Genomic DNA, 22,671 nt, shown 5'->3' on the forward strand with positions numbered 1-22,671 from the left:
AATCAACAAGGATGCAATCACGACCATACATAATGGCACCTTGTCAGGTACTGTACTGTAGTAGGTTCGCCGGTCTTGCCCCGGCCCGGGTCTTTTCCAGATTGTGACCCGGCGCCCTTGTCAGACCCATCTTGGAGTGTGCAGGGCCAGTATGGAACCCGCATCTGGTAAAGCATGAAAAGACTTTGTAAAATGTGCAAAGGTTTCCAGTGAAACTTGTCCCAGGCCTGAGAGATGTGTGCTGCGAGGAGAAGCTAGAAGAGCTAAACCTGACGACACTAGAGTACAGATGAACCTGAGGTGACATGATTATTACGATGTACGAAACAGTGAGACAAACTGCCAGGGTGGACAAGGAATGATTGAGAGGCAGGTCTCTGGTACACGAGTCAAAGCTGGAAGTTAAATGCACAGATGAGCCATATGGATGTTAGGAAATACTTCTTCGGCCTTTAGAGTGGTCAGGAAGTGGAATGACCTCGACAGTAAAGTAGTGGAGCAAAATCCAAACACAACTTTAAGGATAAGTATGATAGGGCTCACGCAGTCAAAAGTGAAACCAGTAGCGGCCAGCAAAGAGACGGGACCAGGAGCTGAGTACCACAATTAGGTGAGTACACACGGGCGTGTGCACACACACATACCAGGGGTCAGGAGCTGTGAATTGACCCCTGCAACCACAAATTGGTAAGTAGGTACACAAACAGTAGCGACCAATGAATAAACGGGGCCTGAAGCAGTTAATTGACCCCTGTAACCACAATTAGGCGAGTACACACACACACACACACACACACACACACACACACACACACACACACACGAGCTGTGAATTGACTCCTGGAAACCGCATGGGAAGTACACACACACACACACACACACACACACACACACACCGAGCACATCTGAGGCGCACATCAACCAGATAATAGTAATGTATCTTTATTTCTACAAGTACATGTACATATACAACATTCCCCAAATAAAAAGCACACTGAGAGACAACACAATAAGTGTCCAGGGCCCAAGACTGTTCAGTTGCCTCCCAGCATACATAAGGGGGATTACCAATGGACCCCTGGCTGTATTCATGAAGGCACTGGACAGGCACCTAAAGTCAGTACCTGACCAACTGGGCTGTGGTTAGTACGTCAATTTGCGTGCGGCCAGCAGTAACAGCCTGGTTGATAAGACCCTGATCCACCATGAGGCCTGGTCTCAGGCCTAGCCGCGGAGGCGTTGATCCCTGAAACCCTCTCCATGTAAACTCCAGGTAGGTATACAACCCTAGCTAACATCAATGACATACATACTACTATATAGAAAGCCGCTTGTTATGCTGAGCATTTCGGGCAAATTAGGTCAGTTTTGTCCCAGGATGCGACCCACACCAGTCAACTCACACGCAGGTACCCTTTTTATACTGATGGGTGAACAGGGACAGCAGGTGTCTTATGGAAACACGTCCCTAATGTTTTCCAGCCGTACCGGAGTTTCGAGCTCCGGACATCATTGTGTGAGCTGGGTGCTCTAGCTAACTGTTGCAGCATATGGGTGCCTAGCAAACCTAAGAATATCATTCCTATACCTCAGTAAGGAACCATTGAGGACACTGTACACTATGTACATCAAGCCCATACTGGAGTATGCAGCACCATTTTCGAGCCCACACTTGGTCAAGCACGTCAAGAAATTAAAGAAAATGCAAAGGTTTGCAACAAGACTAGTCCCAAAGCTAAGGGGTATATCTTACGAGGAGAGGTTAAGGGAAATCGACCTGATGACACTGGAGGACAGGAGGGAGAGGGGGAGGACATAAGACATAAAATACTGAGAGGAATTGACAAGGTGGACAGACAGGATGTTCCAGAGATGGGACACAGCAACAAGAGGTCACAGTTTGAAAATGAGGACTTGGACGAGTCACAGGGATGTTAGGAAGTATTTTTTCAGTCAGAGTTGTCAGGAAGTGGAATAGTCTGGAGAGTGATATAGTGGAGGCAGGATCCATACATAGCTTTAGGAAGAGGTATGATAAGGCTCATGAAGCAGAGAGTGGATCTAGTAGTGACCAGTGAAGAGGCAGGGCCAGGATCTATGAATCGACCCCTGCAACCACAATTAGGCGAGTACACACAGATGCTAATTTAACATTTACATTCTAGGGGTAACAATAGCCAATTCCAGAGGCGTTGCTAGAGATGGTGTCACCCAGGGCGGAATCTCTGGTGTCACCCCATATAATTCAAGGGCAGGGGGGATGGGGGTAAACTCCAGTTACATCACTACTGTATGCCCAGTGATTGTTTATCAATGAGAATGTTTAAGGGCCATAAACTAAACAGGAGAATACTTCTTGACTTTATTAATGATAAATAATCATAGTAATATTGAGGAAATAAACTCAAATACCACTATAAGTATAGGCAACAGATCCTACATTTATTCATCTTCAACAAGGCAAAAACAAAAAAAAAACTTGAAAAATAAAGAAAAGCATTGCAATATCAGAGAAACACTAGTTCCGATCTGACCTAGAGTACAGGTAACATCTCAGTGAATCTGATGTTACATTTCCTTGCCTTCATTCCTGCAAAATCACCTATCTCATCATCAAAATCAACGATTTTCCCTATATAGGCTTATTTTTACTTTGTTAATATATAATAGGCTATATAGAAACGAAGGACTCTTCTGTTATGTTGGTGCAGCACTGTTTTGGGCATTAGTGTCACCTTTAGAGGCTCTATAGTGTCACCCCCTAAATGGTGTCACCCGGGGTGCCCCCCCCCTTACGGCGCCTCTGGCCAATTCACTTTATTTTCAATTTTGTACGATGTAAAACTTAAACTACAGCTGTACATTTGTGTTTGCAGGGAGTTGGAAGAGAGTTTCTTCCCAGCTTCAAGAATCCTTGTTGGTATGAAGAAAGAAAAAATAACCATGAACTGGGGAAGGTTGCAGCTTATTATATTTCCACAACCAAACCATTACTACTCTCAAAGTGAGTAAAGCTAAAAGTTGTGCATCTCTTCACTTACAAATTGATAATTAAAACACATGAGTATTTGGCAAGTCACAGGATTGGCACATTTAATATAACGATTCCAATTTGATTTCATACTCTCCAGCGCCTTCCTTTAAACCATTTACTTTCGTTTCATTTTTTTTTTACCCTTTTCAGAATGAACTATCTAATACCATTTTCTTGTATGTTTCACAATTTTTACTGAAACTGATTTGTATATTCCAATCACATGTGATACTTCATTCCATTTTCTTTCCTATTAAGTAATATCACCTTTTGCTTTATAATGTGGTTAATCCCCCATCGTTTGTCTGTTTGTCACACTTTGCAACATAAAAGTATACATGTTATTTCCATTTGACCATGATCACCGTTTCTATGTGAGTTTCGGTAATTTATATTTTGAATGTTTTTTCTAGTAAATACTAATGGTGGTGCTGACTGCATTTTATCTTCTCTCACTTTAGTAAATTTTGTGATGAATCTTGAAAAACTTGGTATAAGTATATTCATCACTTTCCTTTAGGTGTTTTTGTGTTTTTACACATCAATTTTATACCTGGAGTTTACCTGGAGCTTTGTATATAAATTGAGATAATGCAAGTACTGTATTGTACTATATGTATACAGAGCATGTTATAGGAGCGAATAGAGACCAATGGTTTTTGGGACCTGACGAGCTGTTTGAGTGTGAGCAGGGTAATATTTTGTGAAGGGATTCAGGGAAACCAGTTAGCCGGACTTAGAGTCCTGGAAATGGGAAGTACAATGCCTGCACATTAGAGGGGTTTGGGATATTGGCAGTTTGGAGGGAGATCTAAACTGTCGTATCTGAGCGCCTCTGCAAAGACAGTGATTATGTATGAGTGGTGATGAAAGTGTTGAATGATGAAAGTTTTTTCTTTTTGGGCTTTTCTTTCTTTTTAGATCACCCTGCCTCGGTGGGAAGCGGCTGACGTGTTAAAAAAAATAGTGGTACCTTGACTTACGAGTGCCCTAACTAACGAGTTTTCCGAGTTATGAGCCGTCGCTTTGAATTGCAAGCCAAAATCAGAGATACAAGCGAGCTTCAGATACGCCGCCACTAATTGGCAGCATATCTGAAGTCAAATACAGCTATGGACCCAGAGGAATGTCGGGTACTTCCTCCCATCCCACATGCTCTTCCAAGACATAACTGGAAGGATAATACTCCCACACTAATCCGAGATTGTAGTGAGGGACCTTGTCCCTTGTTTGGTTCTCTTATAAATCCCAGGAAGAGGTAACCTCCATGTCAACACTCCAAGTTTTTCCAGAAACATTAAGGTGGGTGGAGTAGTGATGGTGGTGGGTGGAGTAGTGGTGGTGGTGGGTGGAGTAGTGGTGGGTGGAGTAGTGGTGGTGGTGGGTGGAGTAGTGATGGTGGTGGGTGGAGTAGTGGTGGTGGTGGGTGGAGTAGTGATGGTGGTGGGTGGAGTAGTGGTGGTGGTGGGTGGAGTAGTGGTGGTAGTGGTGGGTGGAGTAGTGGTGGTGGTGGGTGGAGTAGTGATGGTGGTGGGTGGAGTAGTGGTGGTGGTGGGTGGAGTAGTGGTGGTGGTGGGTGGAGTAGTGGTGGTGGTGGGTGGAGTAGTGATGGTGGTGGGTGGAGTAGTGGTGGTGGTGGGTGGAGTAGTGATGGTGGTGGGTGGAGTAGTGGTGGTGGTGGGTGGAGTAGTGGTGGTGGTGGGTGGAGTAGTGATGGTGGTGGGTGGAGTAGTGGTGGTGGTGGGTGGAGTAGTGATGGTGGTGGGTGGAGTAGTGGTGGTGGTGGGTGGAGTAGTGGTGGGTGGAGTAGTGTTGGTGGTGGGTGGAGTAGTGATGGTGGTGGGTGGAGTAGTGGTGGTGGTGGGTGGAGTAGTGGTGGTGGTGGGTGGAGTAGTGGTGGTGGTGGGTGGAGTAGTGATGGTGGTGGGTGGAGTAGTGGTGGTGGTGGGTGGAGTAGTGGTGGTGGTGGGTGGAGTAGTGGTGGTGGTGGGTGGAGTAGTGGTGGTGGTGGGTGGAGTAGTGGTGGTAGTGGTGGGTGGAGTAGTGGTGGTAGTGGTGGGTGGAGTAGTGGTGGTGGTGGTGGGTGGAGTAGTGGTGGTGGTGGGTGGGTGGAGTAGTGGTGGTGGTGGGTGGAGTAGTGATAATGGTGGGTGGAGTAGTGATAATGGTGGGTGTAGTAGAGATGATGGTGGGTGGAGTAGTGAAGGTAGTAGGTGTAGTGGAGATGGTGGTAGGTGGACTAGTGAAGGTGGTGGGTGGAGTATACAATATTTCTTATTTATAAATACATTTTTCTTATTTAAAAACCTGTAAGAAAAAAAATGGGTGGTTTTTTGGGGATGAAACAGTTTAATGACATTTCAGTTAATTTCAATGAGGAAAATTGATTTGATATAGTACAAGCAAATTGAGTTACAAGCTCGGTCACAGATCGAATTAAACTCATAAGTCAGGTACCACGTTAGTTACCATTTTGTCCTGGGCACATGTCGATTAGACACTAGGCCTGTTGTGTGTGTGTGTAGGTGTGTGTGTGTGTGTTGTGTGTGTTGTGTGTGTTGTGTGTGTTGTGTGTGTTGTGTGTGTGTGTGTGTGTGTGTGTGTGTGTGTGTATGTGTGTGTGTGTGTGTGTCAGTATACACAGCAGACAGCCTCGTCAATGGTGTGTGTGTCAGCATACACAGCAGACAGCCTCGTCAATGTTATGGGTGTGGCCTACTTAAGTCTACTGGCTGAGCCTTAATTAACACGATATTAACTGAAAGTAGAATCTGACTACCTCAGAGTGTAATAACCATATCAAAACCACCTCAACTAAATACCCAGTTTGGTAAGAGTCGTCAACGACTTGATGAGGCTGCCAAGTACCATCATTCAAGCCAGTATTTTGGTTTGGTATAAACCTTGGTAATAAATACCGACAAACTGGTTTAGAAAGACACGCGAGCAAACACCAGGACATTAGAAAACGTCTCGGTCCTGGGACTTAGGTCCCACGACCGAAACGTTCTCCAATAAATATATCCTGGTGTTTGCCCACGCCTCCCTCTAAACCAGTATTTTGGTTACCTTTAAGAAACAGGTTGGACTGGTACACGTGTGGGAGTCGTTGGGTGTGAATAGCACCTGTTTAGCACGAGCCAACAGGCCTATTTCAGTGTTTCTTTATTGTTATGACAGGTTTGGTACTCGTAGGAGACGAGGATAGTATCTGACTACTTGCTAGTCTAACACTCTGCTAATCAGTGTGAATATAATTATGGCATACAATATCAACAAGTACATAAGACATGTGCTACAGTTAGGTATCGTTACTCTGATTACACCTACACAGCAGACGTCTTCAGTAGAATACAGAGATAGCAATGTGTTAATACAATCATAACTAAGCGCTAAACCCACTAGGGTCATACAGACACAGCAGACAATTGTGGAAAACGGTATAAAATACCATTCAGTCCCTCAGCCTAGAGGCTGAGGGACTGACCACCTCATTTTCATTTCATTAGTGTTGCTGCCCCCTTTGTATTTGACTGAAGAAGCCTACTGTGTAGGCGAAACATTTCCTCAATAAAGATACCAACTGTTGCTACAAGCTATTTACTTCGCCAAGGGCAACTTATGGTGGCTCGGTATCGAGGGGACTTGTTAATTAAGAGGTGCGTGTGTGGTAGGTCAGGTTACAGGAGTACCACAGGGGTTGGTGCTCACCCCAGCAAAATACAATCATGGAAAAGAGCAACTACCTGGATGAAAAGCCTTCCTCTGATATACCTGCCGCTGATTTCCAGGGGGGTTCCTGTATCCCCGCTGCAACGGCCTGAAGCCTGGCAGGCTTGACAAAGTTCCAGGAGAGCGAAACATTCCTACGATAAAATGTCATTTTATCGTATTAGTTGCACCTGTGTCCTACCTAACAGTGTCGGTAATTCTACCAACATACGAGGCCTGGTCTCAGACCGGGCCGAGGGGGCGTTGACCCCAGAAACCTTCTCCAGGTATACTCCAGGTATAACAACAATTTTACACTCTGGCAAGACTATTGTGTTTCGTGAACAAAATGGCGGCTAAATCTCATGATCTACTTACATCCGGTATAATACTCATCATGACTTTCACACAGGCATTACTATCAGCCTGACTGGTCACAGACCTGGCTGTAATTAACGGACGGAGGATCGAGCTTCCCACTCCTTGCTCTGGATGACTCTCACTGGTTTAACGCTTCATGCCAAATAAATTTAGATTTCTTAGCAGTTCACATCTCTGTGCAATGAGAACGTTAAGAAAGTGAGAAAGTCAGACTGTTAACCAAGAGATCTGGTCTGGGTCTAGGACCAGGCCGCGGGTGCAATCATCATCAGAACTGGTTAAGTAAGACCTGTACAACAGTTAGGTATGTAAAGTAAAAGGACACAAGTGCAACCAATGTGACACCTCACCGTATGTATGTATGTATGTATGTACGTATGTATGTACTCACCTAATTGTACTCACCTAATTGTGGTTGCAGGGGTCGAGACTCAGCTCCTGGCCCCGCCTCTTCACTGATCGCTACTGGATCCTCTCTCTCTCTGCTTCCTGAGCTTTGTCATACCTCTTCTTAAAACTATGTATGGTTCCTGCTTCCACTACTTCACTTGCTAGGCTATTCCACTTGCTGACAACTCTGAAGAAATACTTCCTAACGTATGCATGTATGTATGCATGCATGTATGTATGCATGTATGTATGCATGTATGTATACATGTATGTATGCATGCATGTATGTATGCATGTATGCATGCATGTATGTATGTATGCATGTATGTATACATGTATGTATGTATGCATGTATGTATGCATGTATGTATGCATGTATGTATGCATGCATGTATGCATGCATGTATGTATGCATGTATGTATGCATGTATATATGTGTGTGTATATATATATATTTACCTGGAGTTTACCTGGAGAGAGTTTCGGGGGTCAACGCCCCCGCGGCCCGGTCTGTGACCAGGCCTGGTGGATCAGCGCCTGATCAACCAGGCTGTTGCTGCTGGCTGCACGCAAACCAACGTACGAGCCACAGCCCGGCTGATCAGGAACTGACTTTAGGTGCTTGTCCAGTGCCAGCTTGAAGACTGCCAGGGGTCTGTTGGTAATCCCCCTTATGTGTGCTGGGAGGCAGTTGAACAGTCTCGGGCCCCTGACACTTATTGTATGGTCTCTTAACGTGCTAGTGACACCCCTGCTTTTCATTGGGGGGATGATGCATCGTCTGCCAAGTCTTTTGCTTTCGTAGTGAGTGATTTTCGTGTGCAAGTTTTCAACAAGTCGGCCATCTCCCACCGAGGCAGGGTGACCCAAAAAAGAAAGAAAATCCCCAAAAAGAAAATACTTTCATCATCATTCAACACTTTCACCACACTCGCACATTATCACTGTTTTTGCAGAGGTGCTCAGAATACAACAGTTTAGAAGCATACACGTATAAAGATACACAACATATCCCTCCAAACTGCCAATATCCCAAACCCCTCCTTTAAAGTGCAGGCATTGTACTTCCCATTTCCAGGACTCAAGTCCGACTATATGAAAATAGCCGGTTTCCCTGAATCCCTTCACTAAATATTACCCTGCTCACACTCCAACAGATCGTCAGGTCCCAAGTACCATTCGTCTCCATTCACTCCTATCTAACACGCTCACGCATGCTTGCTGGAAGTCCAAGCCCCTTGCCCACAAAACCTCCTTTACCCCCTCTCTCCAACCCTTTCGAGGACGACCCCTACCCCGCCTTCCTTCCCCTATAGATTTATATGCTTTCCATGATATTCTACTTTGATCCATTCTCTCTAAATGACCAAACCACCTCAACAACCCCTCTTCTGCCCTCTGACTAATACTTTTATTAACTCCACACCTTTTCCTAATTTCCACACTCCGAATTTTCTGCATAATATTTACACCACACATTGCCCTTAAACAGGACATCTCCACTGCCTCCAACCGTCTCCTCGCTGCTGCATTTACCACCCAAGCTTCACACCCATATAAGAGTGTTGGTACTACTATACTTTCATACATTTCCTTCTTTGCCTCCATAGATAACGTTTTTTGACTCCACATATACCTCAATGCACCACTCACCTTTTTTCCCTCATCAATTCTATGATTAACCTCATCCTTCATAAATCCATCCGCCGACACGTCAACTCCCAAGTATCTGAAAACATTCACTTCTTCCATACTCCTCCCCAATTTGATATCCAATTTTTCTTTATCTAAATCATTTGACACCCTCATCACCTTACTCTTTTCTATGTTCACTTTCAACTTTCTACCTTTACACACATTCCCAAACTCATCCACTAACCTTCGCAATTTTTCTTTAGAATCTCCCATAAGCACAGTATCATCAGCAAAAAGTAACTGTGTCAATTCCCATTTTGAATTTGATTCACCAAAATTTAATCCCACCCCTCTCCCGAACACCCTAGCATTTACTTCCTTTACAACCCCATCTATAAATATATTAAACAACCATGGTGACATTACACATCCCTGTCTAAGACCTACTTTTACTGGGAAGTAGTCTCCCTCTCTTCTACACACCCTAACCTGAGCCTCACTATCCTCATAAAAACTCTTTACAGCATTTAATAACTTGCCACCTATTCCATATACTTGCAACATCTCCCACATTGCTCCTCTATCCACTCTATCATATGCCTTTTCTAAATCCATAAATGCAATAAAAACTTCCCTACCTTTATCTAATTACTGTTCACATATATGCTTTAATGTAAACACTTGATCTACACATCCCCTACCCACTCTGAAACCTCCTTGCTCATCCGCAATCCTACATTCTGTCTTACCTCTAATTCTTTCAATTATAACCCTACCGTACACTTTTCCTGGTATACTCAGTAAACTTATTCCTCTATAATTTTTACAGTCTCTTTTGTCCCCTTTCCCTTTATATAAAGGGACTATACATGCTCTCTGCCAATCCCTAGGTACCTTCCCCTCTTTCATACATTTATTAAACAAAAGTACCAACCAGTCCAACACTATATCCCCCCCTGCTTTTAACATTTCTGTCATGATCCCATCAGTTCCAGCTGCTTTACCCCCTTTCATTTTACGTAATGCCTCACGTACCTCCCCCACACTTACATTCTGCTCTTCTTCACTCCTAAAAGATGGTATACCTCCCTGACCAGTGCATGAAATTACTGCCTCTGTTTCTTCCTTAACATTTAAAAGTTCCTCAAAATATTCTTGCCATCTACCTAATACCTCCATCTCCCCATCTACTAACTCCCCTACTCTGTTTTTAACTGACAAATCCATACTTTCCCTAGGCTTTCTTAACTTGTTTAACTCGCTTCAAAATTTGTTCTTATTTTCATTATAATTTCTTGACAGTGCCTCTCCCACTCTATCATCTGCTCTCCTTTTGCACTCTCTCACCACTCTCTTTACCTTTCTTTTACTCTCCATATACTCTGCTCTTCTTATAACACTGCTGCTTTGTAAAAACCTCTCATAAGCTACCTTTTTCTCTTTTATAACACCCTTTACTTCATCATTCCACCAATCACTCCTCTTTCCTCCTGCTCCCACCCTCCTATAACCACAAACTTCTGCCCCACATTCTAATACTGCATTTTTAAAACTATTCCAACCCTCTTCAACCCCCCCACTACTCATCTTTGCACTAGCCCACCTTTCTGCCAATAGTCACTTATATCTCACCCGAACTTCCTCCTCCCTTAGTTTATACACTTTCACCTCCCTCTTACTTGTTGTTGCCACCTTCCTCTTTTCCCATCTACCTCTTACTCTAACTGTAGCTACAACTAAATAATGATCCGATATATCAGTTGCCCCTCTATAAACATGTACATCCTGGAGCCTACCCATCAACCTTTTATCCACCAATACATAATCTAATAAACTACTTTCATTACGTGCTACATCATACCTTGTATATTTATTTATCCTCTTTTTCATAAAATATGTATTACTTATTACCAAATCTCTTTCTACACATAGCTCAATTAAGGGCTCCCCATTTACATTTACCCCTGGCACCCCAAATTTACCTACTACTCCCTCCATAACATTTTTACCCACTTTAGCATTGAAATCCCCAACCACCATTACTCTCACACTTGATTCAAAACTCCCCATGCATTCACTCAACATTTCCCAAAATCTCTCTCTCTCCTCTACACTTCTCTCTTCTCCAGGTGCATACACACTTATTATAACCCACTTTTCACATCCAATCTTTATTTTACTCCACATAATCCTTGAATTAATACATTTATAGTCCCTCTTTTCCTGCCATAGCTTATCCTTCAACATTATTGCTATTCCTTCTTTAGCTCTAACTCTATTTGAAACCCCTGACCTAATCCCATTTATTCCTCTCCACTGAAACTCTACCACCCCCTTCAGCTTTGTTTCACTTAAAGCCAGGACATCCAGCTTCTTCTCATTTATAACATCCACAATCATCTCTTTCTTATCATCTGCACAACATCCACGCACATTCAGACTTCCCACTTTGACAATTTTCTTCTTCTTATTCTTTTTAGTAAACTTTACAGGAAAAGGGGTTACTAGCCCATTGTTCCCGGCATTTTAGTTGACTTTTACAACACGCATGGCTTACGGAGGAAAGATTCTTATTCCACTTCCCCATGGATATAAAAGGAAAAGTAATAAGACCAAGAACTATTAAGATAAAATCAAAGAAAACTCAGATGAGTGTGTATAAATAAATGTGTACATGTATGTGTAGTGAGACCTAAGTGTAAGTAGAATTAGCAAGACATACCTGTAATCTTGCATATTTATGAGACAGACAAAAGACATCAGCAATCCTACCATCATGTAAAACAATCACAGGCTTTCGTTTTACACTCACTTGGCAGGACGGTAGTACCTCCCTGGGCGGTTGCTGTCTACCAACCTACTACCTAGGATGGATATATATTTTTTTTTTTTTTTTTCAACAAGTTGGCCGTCTCCCACCGAGGCAGGGTGACCCAAAAAATAAAGAAAATCCCCAAAAAGAAAATGCTTTCATCATCATTCAACACTTTCACCACACTCACACATAATCACTGTTTTTTGCAGAGGTGCTCAGAATACAACAGTTTAGAAGCATATACGTATAAAGATACACAACATATCCCTCCAAACTGCCAATGTGTATATATATATATATATATATATATATATATATATATATATATATATATATATTCTTCTTCTTTCAACACACCGGCCGTATCCCACCGAGGCGGGGTGGCCCAAAAGGAAAAACGAAAGTTTCTCCTTTTACATTTAGTAATATATACAGGAGAAGAGGTTACTAGCCCCTTGCTCCCGGCATTTTAGTTGCCTCTTACAACACGCATGGCTTACGGAGGAAGAATTCTGTTCCACTTCCCCATGGAGATATATATATATATATATATATATATATATATATATATATATATATACATGTATGTATATATATATATATGTATATAATATATATATACATGTATGTATATATATATATACATGTATGTATATATATATATATGTATATAATATATATATATATATGCAATAAGATCACAGTAAACAGGTGATTTCAAAATATGCAAAACAACCACTCTGAAAGAATAGAGAAATTCCAAGCGCTTTCGTGACTACTCACATTATCAAGGAACTATGAAAGTGAAGCATCGAAGGAACAAATAAATAGCTTGGAGGTGAGTTGTGCAAAGGACCTATCCAAGTTGGCTCGCCGCGCGTCACGTGTTTAACCGTTGTGGGATCTGATGGTGAGGTGCTGGCCGGACCCCTTATATAGCTTCCTTGGATGCTTCACTTTCATAGTTCCTTGATAATGTGAGTAGTCACGAAAGCGCTTGGAATTTCTCTATTCTTTCAGAGTGGTTGTTTTGCACCCTGCCTCGGTGGGAGACGGCCGACTTGTTGAAAAAAAAAAAAAAAAAAAAAATATATATATATATAATATAATATATATATATATATATATATATATATATATATATGTACATGTTTATAGAGGGGCCACAGATATATCAGATCACTTTCTAGTTGTAGCTACACTGAGAGTAAAAGGTAGATGGGATACAAGGAGAATAGAAGCATCAGGGAAGAGAGAGGTGAAGGTTTATAAACTAAAAGAGGAGGCAGTTAGGGTAAGATATAAACAGCTATTGGAGGATAGATGGGCTAATGAGAGCATAGGCAATGGGGTCGAAGAGGTATGGGGTAGGTTTAAAAATGTAGTGTTAGTGTGTTCAGCAGAAGTTTGTGGTTACAGGAAAGTGGGTGCAGGAGGGAAGAGGAGCGATTGGTGGAATGATGATGTAAAGAGAGTAGTAAGGGAGAAAAAGTTAGCATATGAGAAGTTTTTACAAAGTAGAAGTGATGCAAGGAGGGAAGAGTATATGGAGAAAAAGAGAGAAGTTAAGAGAGTGGTGAAGCAATGTAAAAAGAGAGCAAATGAGAGAGTGGGTGAGATGTTATCAACAAATTTTGTTGAAAATAAGAAAAAGTTTTGGAGTGAGATTAACAAGTTAAGAAAGCCTAGAGAACAAATGGATTTGTCAGTTAAAAATAGGAGAGGAGAGTTATTAAATGGAGAGGTAGAGGTATTGGGAAGATGGAAGGAATATTTTGAGGAATTGTTAAATGTTGATGAAGATAGGGAAGCTGTGATTTCGTGTATAGGGCAAGGAGGAATAACATCTTGTAGGAGTGAGGAAGAGCCAGTTGTGAGTGTGGGGGAAGTTCGTGAGGCAGTAGGTAAAATGAAAGGGGGTAAGGCAGCCGGGATTGATGGGATAAAGATAGAAATGTTAAAAGCAGGTGGGGATATAGTTTTGGAGTGGTTGGTGCAATTATTTAATAAATGTATGGAAGAGGGTAAGGTACCTAGGGATTGGCAGAGAGCATGCATAGTTCCTTTGTATAAAGGCAAAGGGGATAAAAGAGAGTGCAAAAATTATAGGGGGATAAGTCTGTTGAGTGTACCTGGTAAAGTGTATGGTAGAGTTATAATTGAAAGAATTAAGAGTAAGACGGAGAATAGGATAGCAGATGAACAAGGAGGCTTTAGGAAAGGTAGGGGGTGTGTGGACCAGGTGTTTACAGTGAAACATTTAAGTGAACAGTATTTAGATAAGGCTAAAGAGGTCTTTGTGGCATTTATGGATTTGGAAAAGGCGTATGACAGGGTGGATAGGGGGGCAATGTGGCAGATGTTGCAAGTGTATGGTGTAGGAGGTAGGTTACTGAAAGCAGTGAAGAGTTTTTACGAGGATAGTGAGGCTCAAGTTAGAGTATGTAGGAAAGAGGGAAATTTTTTCCCAGTAAAAGTAGGCCTTAGACAAGGATGTGTGATGTCACCGTGGTTGTTTAATATATTTATAGATGGGGTTGTAAGAGAAGTAAATGCGAGGGTCTTGGCAAGAGGCGTGGAGTTAAAAGATAAAGAATCACACACAAAGTGGGAGTTGTCACAGCTGCTCTTTGCCGATGACACTGTGCTCTTGGGAGATTCTGAAGAGAAGTTGCAGAGATTGGTGGATGAATTTGGTAGGGTGTGCAAAAGAAGAAAATTAAAGGTGAATACAGGAAAGAGTAAGGTTATGAGGATAACAAAAAGATTAGGTGATGAAAGATTGAATATCAGATTGGAGGGAGAGAGTATGGAGGAGGTGAACGTATTCAGATATTTGGGAGTGGACGTGTCAGCGGATGGGTCTATGAAAGATGAGGTGAATCATAGAATTGATGAGGGAAAAAGAGTGAGTGGTGCACTTAGGAGTCTGTGGAGACAAAGAACTTTGTCCTTGGAGGCAAAGAGGGGAATGTATGAGAGTATAGTTTTACCAACGCTCTTATATGGGTGTGAAGCGTGGGTGATGAATGTTGCAGCGAGGAGAAGGCTGGAGGCAGTGGAGATGTCATGTCTGAGGGCAATGTGTGGTGTGAATATAATGCAGAGAATTCGTAGTTTGGAAGTTAGGAGGAGGTGCGGGATTACCAAAACTGTTGTCCAGAGGGCTGAGGAAGGGTTGTTGAGGTGGTTCGGACATGTAGAGAGAATGGAGCGAAACAGAATGACTTCAAGAGTGTATCAGTCTGTAGTGGAAGGAAGGCGGGGTAGGGGTCGGCCTAGGAAGGGTTGGAGGGAGGGGGTAAAGGAGGTTTTGTGTGCGAGGGGCTTGGACTTCCAGCAGGCATGCGTGAGCGTGTTTGATAGGAGTGAATGGAGACAAATGGTTTTTAATACTTGACGTACTGTTGGAGTGTGAGCAAAGTAACATTTATGAAGGGATTCAGGGAAACCGGCAGGCCGGACTTGAGTCCTGGAGATGGGAAGTACAGTGCCTGCACTCTGAAGGAGGGGTGTTAATGTTGCAGTTTAAAAACTGTAGTGTAAAGCACCCTTCTGGCAAGACAGTGATGGAGTGAATGATGGTGAAAGTTTTTCTTTTTCGGGCCACCCTGCCTTGGTGGGAATCGGCCGGTGTGATAATAAAAAAAAAAATAAAATATATATATATATATATATGGGTGGGATTAAATTATGGGGAATCAAATTCAAAATGGGAATTGACACAGTTACTTTTTTGCAGATGATACTGTGCTTATGGGAGATTCTAAAGAAAAATTGCAAAGGTTAGTGGATGAGTTTGAGAATGTGTGTAGAGGTAGAAAGTTGAAAGTGAACATAGAAAAGAGTAAGGTGATGAGGGTATCAAATGATTTAGATAAAGAAAAATTGGATATCAAATTGGGGAGGAGGAGTATGGAAGAAGTGAATGTTTTCAGATACTTGGGAGTTGACATGTCGGCGGATGGATTTATGAAGGATGAGGTTAATCATAGAATTGATGAGGGAAAAAAGGTGAGTGGTGCGTTGAGGTATATGTGGAGTCAAAAAACGTTATCTATGGAGGCAAAGAAGGGAATGTATGAAAGTATAGTAGTACCAACACTCTTATATGGATGTGAAGCTTGGGTGGTAAATGCAACAGCGAGGAGACGGTTGGAGGCAGTGGAGATGTCATGTTTAAGGGCAATGTGTGGTGTAAATATTATGCAGAAAATTCGGAGTGTGGAAATTAGGAGAAGGTGTGGAGTTAATAAAAGCATTAGTCAGAGGGCAGAAGAGGGGTTGTTGAGGTGGTTTGGTCATTTAGAGAGAATGGATCAAAGTAGAATGACATGGAAAGCATATAAATCTATAGGGGAAGGAAAGAGGGGTAGGGGTCGTCCTCAAAAGGGTTGGAAAGAGGGGGTAAAGGAGGTTTTGTGGGCGAGGGGCTTGGACTTCCAGCAAGCGTGCATGAGCGTGTTAGACAGGAGTGAATGGAGACGAATGATACTTGGGACCTGACGATCTGTTGGAGTGTGAGCAGGGTAATATTTAGTGAAGGGATTCAGGGAAACCGGTTATTTTCATATAGTCGGACTTGAGTCCTGGAAATGGGAAGTACAATGCCTGCACTTTAAAGGAGGGGTTTGGGATATTGGCAGTTTGGAGGGAGATGTTGTGTATCTTTATACGTATATGCTTCTAAACTGTTGTATTCTGAGCACCTCTGCAAAAGCAGTGATAATGTGTGAGTGTGGTGAAAGTGTTGAATGATGATGAAAGTATTTTCTTTTTGGGGATTTTCTTTCTTTTTTTTTGGGTCACCCTGCCTCGGTGGGAGACGGCCGACTTGTTGAAAAAAAATAAAAATATATATATATATATATACACACACACACACACACTAAAAAAGAGAAGAAAAACTTTATAAAACTGGGATGCTTGAATGTACGTGGATGTAGTGCGGATGACAAGAAACAGATGATTGCTGATGTTATGAATGAAAAGAAGTTGGATGTCCTGGTCCTAAGCGAAACAAAGCTGAAAGGGGTAGGGGAGTTTTGGTGGGAGGAAATAAATGGGATTAAAGAGTAGTAAATACGAGGGTCTTGGCAAGAGGCGTGGAGTTAAGAGATAAAGAATCACACATAAAGTGGGAGTTGTCACAGTTGCTCTTTGCTGATGACACTGTGCTCTTGGGAGATTCTGAAGAGAAGTTGCAGAGATTGGTGGATGAATTTGGTAGGGTGTGCAAAAGAAGAAAATTAAAAGTGAATACAGGAAAGAGTAAGGTTATGAGGATAACAAAAAGATTAGGTGATGAAAGATTGGATATCAGATTGGAGGGAGAGAGTATGGAGGAGGTGAATGTATTCAGATATTTGGGAGTGGACGTGTCAGCGGATGGGTCTATGAAAGATGAGGTGAATCATAGAATTGATGAGGGGAAAAGGGTGAGTGGTGTACTTAGGAGTCTGTGGAGACAAAGAACTTTGTCCTTGGAGGCAAAGAGGGGAATGTATGAGAGTATAGTTTTACCAACGCTCTTATATGGGTGTGAAGCATGGGTGATGAATGTTGCAGCGAGGAGAAGGCTGGAGGCAGTGGAGATGTCATGTCTGAGGGCAATGTGTGGTGTGAATATAATGCAGAGAATTCGTAGTTTGGAAGTTAGGAGGAGGTGCGTGATTACCAAAACTGTTGTCCAGAGGGCTGAGGAAGATTTGTCGAGGTGGTTCGGACATGTAGAGAGAATGGAGCGAAACAGTGTGACTTCAAGAGTGTATCAGTCTGTAGTGGAAGGAAGGTGGGGTAGGGGTCGGCCTAGGAAAGGTTGGAGGGAGGGGGTAAAGGAGGTTTTGTGTGCGAGGGGCTTGGACTTCCAGCAGGCATGCGTGAGCGTGTTTGATAGGAGTGAATGGAGACAAATGGTTTTTAATACTTGATGTGCTGTTGGAGTGTGAGCAAAGTAACATTTATGAAGGGGTTCAGGGAAACCGGCAGGCCGGACTTGAGTCCTGGAGATGGGAAGTGCAGTGCCTGCACTCTGAAGGAGGAGTGTTAATGTTGCAGTTTAAAAACTGTAGTGTAAAGCACCCTTCTGGCAAGACAGTGATGGAGTGAATGATGGTGAAAGTTTTTCTTTTTCGGGCCACCCTGCCTTGGTGGGAATCGGCCAGTGTGATAATAAAATAAATAAAATATATGAAAATAAGAAAAATTTTTGGAGCGAGTTAAACAAGTTAAGAAAGCCTAGGGAACGAATGGATATATCAGTTAAAAATAGAGTAGGGAAGTTAGTAGATGGGGAGATGGAGGTATTGGGTAGATGGTGAGAATATTTTGAGGAACTTTTAAATGTCAACGAAGAAAAGGAGGTGGTAATTTCATGCACTGGCCAGGGAGGTATACCATCTTGTAGGAGTGAAGAAGAGCAGGATGTGAGTGTGAGGGAGGTGCGTGAGGCATTACGTAGAATGAAAGGGAGTAAAGCAGCTGGAACTGATGGGATCATGACAGAAATGTTAAAAGCAGGGGGGGATATAATGTTGGAGTGGTTGGTATTTTTGTTTAATAAATGTATGAAAAAGGGGAAGGTACCTTGGCATTGGCAGAGCATGTATAGTCCCTTTATATAAAGGGAAGGGGCACAAAAGAGATTGTAAAAATTATAGAGGAATAAGTTTATCCTAGACAGTAGGTTGGTAGACAGCAACCACCTAGGGAGGTACTACCATCCTGCCAATTGAGTGTAAACAAAAGCCCATAATTGTTTTACATGATGGTAGGATTGCTGGTGTCTTTTGTCTGTCTCATAAATATGCAAGATTACAGGTACATCTTGCTACATTTACTTCCCTTAAGTCACACTACACATACATGTACAAGCATACATATACACACTCCTGTGGGTTTTCTGCTATTTTCTTACTAGTTCTTGTTCTTGTTTATTTCCTCTTATCTCCATGGGAAAGTGGAACAGAATTCTTCCTCCGTAAGCCATGCGTGTTGTAAGAGGCGACTAAAATGCTGGGGGCAAGGGGCTAGTTAGCCCTTCTCTTCTATAAATTACTAAATTTAAAACGAGAAACTTTCGTTTTTCTTTTTGGGCCACCCTGCCTTGGTGGGATACGGCTGGTTTGTTGAAAGAAAGAAGAAGATATGTATATATATATTATATATACACTCACACACTGTATGCCTTTGCACATTCATTGGCTTCCTCATTTATATACCAGGTGTAATTTTGAGAACAACTTGCTATTAAATGCATATCAAAATTTGGTTTGAAATATCGAAGAGATGCTCAAGATTTTTTATCTGTAATTGGTAGACAGGCATTTAGTAATTTAATTTTTTTTGAGATCCAAAACAGTCATTCTAATCTTATTTTAGCTAGTATATAGTCAAAAAAACTTTAAATTCATGATATAGGATTTCACATACTCAATTCATTCTTTTCAGGTGTCATTATAAAAGGCAGTCAGATATGATATTGCGCTGTCTTCCATACTTTTTTTTAATTGGTCAGCCTAAGTGTGCTACAACAGATGTCTTCCGGCGAATTAACCTGCATCCAGATGTTGTGGAACCCATAGTGAAGGGACCACACTGGTGGACAAGGAAAAGATATGGTAATGTTTATAAATCTTGTACTTTGTTTGATTCATGTATATTTTGTCATGATTTAAACACTTTTATTGTGTATTTGTACTGTATATTGTACATATTGCTAACCAAATAAAAAAGTCACAATTGCATAACGAGAACAAGCCATAGCGTAAAATAAATTGGAGATGGAATTAGCTAATGTTTTCCTTTATCCTACATTAGTATTAAATTGCTAGCAATTAGATAATGGTCTAGGACAGACTGAAACATACTTTCATCTGCTATATGTGGCTTATTCGAATTGGCATAAATTACTGATTGTTTTTCATCCCCATAGGGCCACCTTATGCTTCCCGACCAGTTACATTCTCAGAATATCTGGATGTCTTTAATGCTCCTAAAATAGAAGAGAACACAAGGTGTGATAAAACTCTGCACAGGTGGTCGAATGAAAAGATTACCGGGGATGGGAGCACTTCCACCCTCTGGGATAGCAGCCCTACTATGAGTTACCTATACAAAATAATGTCTAGCGATACACAGTCCATTAGTGGGAAATTATTCTCAAGATGGCATATATCACATTCAGTATTTGAAAAAACTTCTGGCTATGTGGGGATGAACACAAGACATGATCCCAAATCAAAAAATGTTATACAAAATCTGCAGGAAGTTAAGTATCTTCAATATTATCAATATAAAGATGAAGTAGTGCTCCCTTTCACAGTGGCTAATGTCATACACTCAGTTCTTCCAAACTCTCGAATCATTGCAGTGATTCGGGAACCAGTTTCAAGGTAAGACTTGTTTATTGTTCAGTGTCCATGTCTTAAATTTTATGCTTCATTTAAATCATTATTACTTCTTTCAACGAGCCAGCTGTATCCCACCGAGGCAGGGTGGCCCGGAAAGAAAAACTGAAGATTCTTTTTTTTTTTTAACTTTAGTATTATATACAGGAGAAGGGGTTACTAGCCCATTGCTCAAAGCATGTTAGTTGCCTCTTGTTACACGCATGGCTTACAGAAGAAGGATTCTGTTCAACTTCCCCATGGAGATAATAGGAAATAAACAAGAACTAGTAAGAAAATAGAAGAAAACCCAAAGGGGTGTGTATCTGTATGCTTGTACGTGCATGTGTAGTGTGACCTAAGTGTAAGTAGAAGTAGCAAGATGTACCTGAAATCTTTCATGTTTGAGACCAAAAAAAAAAAAAAAAAGCAATCCTACCATCATGTAAAACAATGACAGGCTTCCGTTGTACACTCACCTGGCAGGACGGTAGTACCTCCCCGGGCTGATGCTGTCTACCATCCTGTAGAGAGTTCCGGGGGTCAACGCCCCCGCGGCCCGGTCTGTGACCAGGCCTCCTGGTGGATCAGAGCCTGATCAACCAGGCTGCTACTGCTGGCTGCACGCAAACCAACGTATGAGCCACAGCCCGGCTGGTCAGGAACCGACTTTAGGTGCTTGTCCAGTGCCAGCTTGAAGACTGTCAGGGGTCTGTTGGTAATCCCCCTTATGTATGCTGGGAGGCAGTTGAACAGTCTCGGGCCCCTGACACTTATTGTATGGTCTCTTAACGTGCTAGTGACACCCCTGCTTTTCATTGGGGGGATGTTGCATCGTCTGCCAAGTCATTTGCTTTCGTAGTGAGTGATTTTCGTGTGCAAGTTCGGTACTAGTCCCTCTAGGATTTTCCAGGTGTATATAATCATGTATCTCTCCCGCCTGCGTTCCAGGGAATACAGGTTTAGGAACCTCAAGCTCTCCCAGTAATTGAGGTGTTTTATCTCCGTTATGCGCGCCGTGAAGGTTCTCTGTACATTTTCTAGGTCAGCAATTTCACCTGCCTTGAAAGGTGCTGTTATTGTGCAGCAATATTCCAGCCTAGATAGAACAAGTGACCTGAAGAGTGTCATCATGGGCTTGGCCTCCCTAGTTTTGAAGGTTCTCATTATCCATCCTGTCATTTTTCTAGCAGATGCGATTGATACAATGTTATGGTCCTTGAAGGTGAGATCCTCCGACATGATCACTCCCAGGTCTTTGACATTGGTGTTTCGCTCTATTTTGTGGCCAGAATTTGTTTTGTACTCTGATGAAGATTTAATTTCCTCGTGTTTACCATATCTGAGTAATTGAAATTTCTCATCGTTGAACTTCATATTGTTTTCTGCAGCCCACTGAAAGATTTGGTTGATGTCCGCCTGGAGCCTTGCAGTGTCTGCAATGGAAGACACTGTCATGCAGATTCGGGTGTCATCTGCAAAGGAAGACACAGTGCTGTGGCTGACATCCTTATCTATGTCGGATATGAGGGTGAGGAACAAGATGGGAGCGAGTACTGTGCCTTGTGGAACAGAGCTTTTCCCCGTAGCTGCCTCGGACTTTACTCTGTTGACGACTACTCTCTGTGTTCTGTTAGCGAGGAAATTATAGATCCATCGACCGACTTCTCCTGTTATTCCTTTAGCACGCATTTTGTGCGCTATTACGCCATGGTCACACTTGTCAAAGGCTTTTGCAAAGTCTGTATATATTACATCTGCATTCTTTTTGTCTTCTAGTGCATCTAGGACCTTGTCGTAGTGATCCAATAGTTGAGACAGACAGGAGCGACCTGTTCTAAACCCATGTTGCCCTGGGTTGTGTAACTGATGGGTTTCTAGATGGGTGGTGATCTTGCTTCTTAGGACCCTTTCAAAGATTTTTATGATATGGGATGTTAGTGCTATCGGTCTGTAGTTCTTTGCTGTTGCTTTACTGCCCCCTTTGTGGAGTGGGGCTATGTCTGTTGTTTTTAGTAACTGTGGGACGACCCCCGTGTCCATGCTCCCTCTCCATAGGATGGAAAAGGCTCGTGATAGGGGCTTCTTGCAGTTCTTGATGAACACGGAGTTCCATGAGTCTGGCCCTGGAGCAGAGCGCATGGGCATGTCATTTATCGCCTGTTCAAAGTCATTTGGCGTCAGGATAACATCGGATAGGCTTGTGTTAACCAAATTCTGTGACTCTCTCATAAAAAATTAATTTTGATCTTCGACTCTCAGTCTGGTTAGCGGCTTGCTAAAAACTGAGTCATATTGGGACTTGAGTAGCTCACTCA

At 42.3% G+C, this 22,671-nt stretch overlaps 1 protein-coding gene across 7 annotated transcripts in view; it reads left to right on the plus strand.

Moving 5' to 3' along the window:
* Nucleotides 1-22,671, plus strand: part of LOC128685066 (carbohydrate sulfotransferase 15) — a 92,529-nt gene that overhangs the window by 53,588 nt on the left and 16,270 nt on the right. For 6 of the 7 annotated variants that reach the window (XM_053771532.2, XM_053771526.2, XM_053771528.2 and 3 more), the window contains 3 exons: nucleotides 2,877-3,004; nucleotides 19,416-19,585; nucleotides 19,900-20,359. In XM_053771532.2, coding sequence (XP_053627507.2) covers nucleotides 2,877-3,004; nucleotides 19,416-19,585; nucleotides 19,900-20,359 — 758 coding nt within the window. Of the gene's footprint in view, nucleotides 1-2,876; nucleotides 3,005-3,955; nucleotides 4,337-19,415; nucleotides 19,586-19,899; nucleotides 20,360-22,671 lie in introns of those variants that run through there. The other variant, XM_053771533.2, reaches the window with a different exon arrangement.

Source organism: Cherax quadricarinatus, chromosome 5, assembly GCF_038502225.1.
Source record: "Cherax quadricarinatus isolate ZL_2023a chromosome 5, ASM3850222v1, whole genome shotgun sequence".
NCBI lineage: Eukaryota > Metazoa > Arthropoda > Malacostraca > Decapoda > Parastacidae > Cherax > Cherax quadricarinatus.